At 48.8% G+C, this 5,000-nt stretch overlaps 1 protein-coding gene across 1 annotated transcript in view; it reads left to right on the top strand.

The window, feature by feature from the left end:
* The window catches only part of bcl11aa (BCL11 transcription factor A a), a 43,743-nt gene that overhangs the window by 37,411 nt on the left and 1,332 nt on the right, over positions 1–5,000 (top strand). The window contains exon 3 of the mRNA XM_030378975.1: positions 389–5,000. This exon is cut by the window's right edge and continues 1,332 nt beyond it. Within this exon, the coding sequence (XP_030234835.1) occupies positions 389–2,646 (2,258 nt within the window). The 3' untranslated portion in view covers positions 2,647–5,000. The remainder of the gene's footprint in view (positions 1–388) is intronic.

Here is a 5,000-nt window from a genome sequence, read left to right as displayed (position 1 = left end):
TGTGTTCTTGTGTGTGTGTGTGTGTGTGTGTGTGTGTGTGTGTGTGTGTGTGTGTGTATGTGTGTGTTGTAGTGGGTGTACACATGCATGGGTCGCTTGGTATCTGATGCAGAGTAATGAGAGTTTGAAAATGAACATTTGAATAATGAATTCAGAATTCTAAACATTTATAAAATATGTTGCATTACCAAATTATTTTGTCATTGTTGGAAAGAGTGTTAGTTATTTTTGGAGATCTTTTCCTTGGTCCAAATCCTCCCAAACACCTTTTCTAATTGGCAATACAGGTAAAGAAAGGAGAGCCCTCCTTCCTTCAAAGCAGCCAGTTTATACGCTATGCCTTTGCCAGATGTTTCCCTAACATGAATTCTTCTCCTTGCTTCACAAGGTAAGGAGGAGCCGACCACATACACCTGCACCACCTGCAAGCAGTGCTACGGCAGCGCCTGGTTCCTGCTGCAGCACGCCCAGAACACGCACGGCTTCTGCATCTACCTTGAGAGCGAACACGGCAGCCCCCTCACCCCGCGCATGGGCCGGCCGTCCTCCCTGGGCGGGGGCGCCGACTGCCCCTCCCAGCCGCCCCTCCACGGCCTCCACCTGCCCCCCGACGCCAGCCCCTTCAACCTCCTCCGCATCCCCGGATCTGGCTCCGGCGGCCGAGATAGCACGGGCGGGGGAGGAAGCAACAGCGGCCCGATGGGGGGCGTGGGACTCGGGGGCCATCATCAGCGCTTCCCTCCGACGCCGCCTCTCTTCAGCCCGCCTCCGCGGAACCACCTGGACCACCACCTGAGTCCCGAGGAGCTGGCGCTTGCAGCCCACCACCCGAGTGCCTTTGACAGGGTGCTGCGCCTCAACCCTCCTCTGGGCCTGGACCCTCCGCCGGCCATGGACTTCTCGCGACGGCTGCGAGAGCTGGCCGGCAACAACTCAGTGTCCACCCCGCCGCTGTCCCCGAGCAGACCCAGTCCCATGCAGAGGCTGCTCCAGCCATTCCAGACAGGAGGGCAAGCCGGAGCTCTGGGGGGTACCGGAGGTAGCAAACCTCCCTACCTCTCCACTCCGCCTCCTCTCCCAGGCTCCATGCAGTCCCCCTCAGGCTCTCAGACCACCCCGACCACCCCCCTCCCATCGGCCGGCGCTCCGCCCTCCTCCACCACTCCGTTGAAGACAAAGTCGTGCGAGTTCTGTGGCAAGGCCTTCAAGTTCCAGAGCAATCTCATCGTCCATCGCCGCAGCCACACAGGAGAGAAACCCTACAAATGCCACCTGTGTGACCATGCCTGTACACAGGCTAGCAAGCTGAAACGCCACATGAAGACACACATGCACAAGTCGTCTTCGCCCAACGCAGGGAAGTCAGAGGACGGGCTTTCGGTGGCCTCCTCCCCTGAGCCTGGCACCAGTGAGCATCTGGGCAGCGCCAGCAATGCCCTGAAGTCCGTGGTGGCCAAGCTGAAGAGCGAGAACCGCTTGCTCCACCAGAACGGGGACGACGAGGAAGAGGAAGAGGAGGAGGAGGAGGAGGAAGAAGAGGAGGAGGAGGAAGAAGAAGAAGAGGAGGAGGAGATTGAGGAAGAGGACCAGAACGGAGAGAGGGTGGTACAGCAGAATAACAACAACAATAACAACAACAGCTACCACTTCAGCCTGAACTTAGAGGCGGCCCGTCATCATGAGAACAACGGCAGCATCGGTGGTCGGCTGGGAGGTGGAGCGGACGAGGGGTCGATCCCGCGCTCCCTGCCGGAGGTGATGCAGGGGATGGGGCTGGCAGCCAGCATGCATCACTTCAGTGAAGCCCTCAATGCGCACAAGCGCAACGCCATGGCCCAGGAGAATCACGTCCACCATCACCTCGCCCGTGACCATCGCAACCGCAGGATGTGCGACGAGGACTCGGCCGTGGAATCAGGCCGGGCCGAAGAGGGCTGCATCTCAGCCATCAACGGACGGGGGACCTCCCCCAACGAGGCCGCCTCCGTGGGACTCTCAAAGAAGCTGCTTTTGGGAAGCCACAGTCCTCTCAGTCCCTTCACCAAACGCATCAAACTGGAAAAGGAGTTTGACCTGCCCACGCCCACCATCCCTAACACGGAGAACGTCTACTCCCAGTGGCTGGCCGGCTATGCGGCCTCCAGACAACTCAAGGACCCCTTTCTGAACTTTGGGGATTCCAGACAATCGCCATTCGCCTCTTGCTCTGAGCACTCTTCAGAGAACGGCAGCCTTCGCTTCTCGACCCCCCCGGGGGAGTTGGATGGCGGGGTGTCGGGCCGCAGCGGTACGGGGAGCGGGGGCAGCACTCCCCACCTTGGGGGTCCCGGCCGGCCCAGCTCCAAGGACGGCCGCAGGAGTGATACGTGCGAGTACTGCGGCAAGGTGTTCAAAAACTGCAGCAACCTGACGGTGCACCGGCGCAGCCACACGGGCGAGCGTCCCTATAAGTGTGAATTGTGCAACTATGCGTGCGCTCAGAGCTCTAAGCTGACACGCCACATGAAGACCCACGGACAGGTGGGCAAGGACGTGTACAAGTGTGACATTTGTCAGATGCCCTTCAGCGTCTACAGCACCTTGGAGAAACACATGAAAAAATGGCACAGTGATCGACCCATGAGTACCGAAATTAAGTCTGAATAGTATGGCTATAATGTTGGACTAGCGCCTCTCCCCCGAGACATCTCCGCTACCAGTCTGGTTTACCCCCTACCATAGTCTCTTGTAGATTTGCCCTCAACCCCCAAGCACTAACTCATCTCTTTTGCCAGTCTGGTGGAAGCTTAACACCACCAGCACATCCCCTTTCCATTACCCATTGAATGCATGATTTGTATCGGGGCAATACTATTGCATTGACGCAAAACTTTGAGCCTTTCTCTTGTGCAATAATTTACATGTTGTGTACAATTTTTTCCTGTTTGAGTTCGCCTTTTTCCATTTTTAAGAATTAGTCAGCATGCATAGTATGTTTTTGCTAATCAAAAAAGATAAAAAGAAAATGAAAACAAATTTGTCCCTGGTTAGTTAGTAGTTGAGTAAATGTGTTGCTGTTTTCTCTTGTTCTGTTTTCTTTCTTTTTGTTTTTTAAAAGGAGAAAAGACAAGAAAGATACAACCATGCTGCATACATTCTGTAACACATATCATGTACAGTTTTGTGTTGTAACATGGACAATTCACAGTCTTTGACTTGACCCTCTTATGTAAAACCTGGAAATGCACTTAATCTGATCTTTCTAAAAGATGCCATGTCCACACAGGGTTTAAGAAAAAAAAAAAGATTGGCTTGATTACTAAACCACTAGCAAAGACAGCCTTAAAAGTCTTTTAAAAAAAAGTCAAGGATGGGCTGTAAGCTAAATTTGTACTATCATTTGGTTAAAAAAAGGAGTGCCTTTCATTCAACAAGACTGCGTTATTGGCCATACTATTTTCTGTGCTAAACACGAGGTCACACCAGGTACTGCTAGAGGGATTTAGCCACCCAAGAAAGGTTCTTGCATCAAGCACCTGACTGCTCAAACAGAGTGTGACAAACTAGAGTAAGATCAGAAAAGTATTGTTATTCATCATTTAGCTACCTATACATGTTCTATAGTATCTTTAATATGTGGAATTCATGGCAAGCATGGTACAAGCAGTATTGTGTATATCTGAATTATTTGTAATTTTGTTCTTGGTATTTAGATACTATGGGGGGGAAAGGTACTTGTCACGTACAATCCTGAACTTGAGGGATGCGGCGCATGGCTCGGAAGCGTTGTATCGCGTTAGCACAAAGACGCACAGCGCTGCTTTGGATATGTCAGTGTGTGGAACAATGCATAAAGTTTAATATGAGCTCCAATTGCGTTAGACTACATTAGGGGGCATTGGTTTACTACAAGCTAGACAGACAGAAAGCTACACCAAACTGGAAGCTACACGTTAGGAGGAACTGAGGCAATCGTGTTCACTTTATTGTTTTTTTAAAACAGGGTGTTTGTAACAAGGAAAGAAAGAAAGAAAAAAAGAAAGAACTGCAAAAAAAGAAAATGGCCGCTGTGTTCTCTAGGGCTTTCGGGGCTACATAACAATGAATAAAGTTTGATACATTGGAATGCATAGGCTAATACAGGGCAGATTTTTCTTTGTTTGCTGTTGTTAAGAATGCAAGAGACATATTACATTTCCTTCCTTGAGTTGCAGACTTTCCCCCAAAAAATATGTATAAGATAGCAGTTGATACTCAGACAGGAATTCGTACCAACATGACACTTATATTATTTAATTTAAATGCTGAATTCTAATCTAAATTCTGGGACATTTCAAAAAACTTGAAAGTTGCACTTTTCCCAAGTTTACAGGTTTATGCTCAAGGGAAAATGCTGTTGGTGGACGTGGCTACCATTGTCAAACAACTGTAAAGACATATAATCAGACATCCAGCTCTCCAGCTCCCTGACCTATGCCCTATGTATCCACACTTTGTTCACATTTAACCCTTTGCCATGCTGTTAGAGCAACCTTATAGTGTTAGCACTCTAAAAGGACAAACTTAAAAGTAACCAATTGGTTTGCCATCCAGTTCTATGAAATACAGGGTTTACATTTGGTCCAAAATAGACCACAATTCTACAGGACTAGCAATATTGCTTGATCCGAGATTTAACTCTGCTGCCAATTCACCTTGTTGTTAAGACCATTTATTGTTGTATTGTCATTATCCAAACATGGATAGGGAATCTATAGATATTGGGGCCAGATGGCAAAAGTTGTTATTTAATTTTGTAAAATATAATGATTTGTTTGGATCATTTTTTTCTTTCTTTTTTTTTAATAACACTTTGTTTCCTCATGGTAACCATGGTAACCAGTGTTCATGTTTGGAGTCAACTCACAATGTTCAAGAATCTGATCACAGTATATTCAAAATGGTACAAAAAAATGAAGATAGAAAAGATATCCGTGGTGTTTTGTATTTTCTTTTTGCCTTGGCTCTTCACAGCTCTTCAG

Source organism: Gadus morhua, chromosome 15, assembly GCF_902167405.1.
Source record: "Gadus morhua chromosome 15, gadMor3.0, whole genome shotgun sequence".
In the NCBI taxonomy this organism is placed as follows: domain Eukaryota; kingdom Metazoa; phylum Chordata; class Actinopteri; order Gadiformes; family Gadidae; genus Gadus; species Gadus morhua.
The sequence above is the reverse complement of the archived record's forward strand: the minus strand, read 5'-3'. Positions and strand labels throughout refer to the sequence as shown.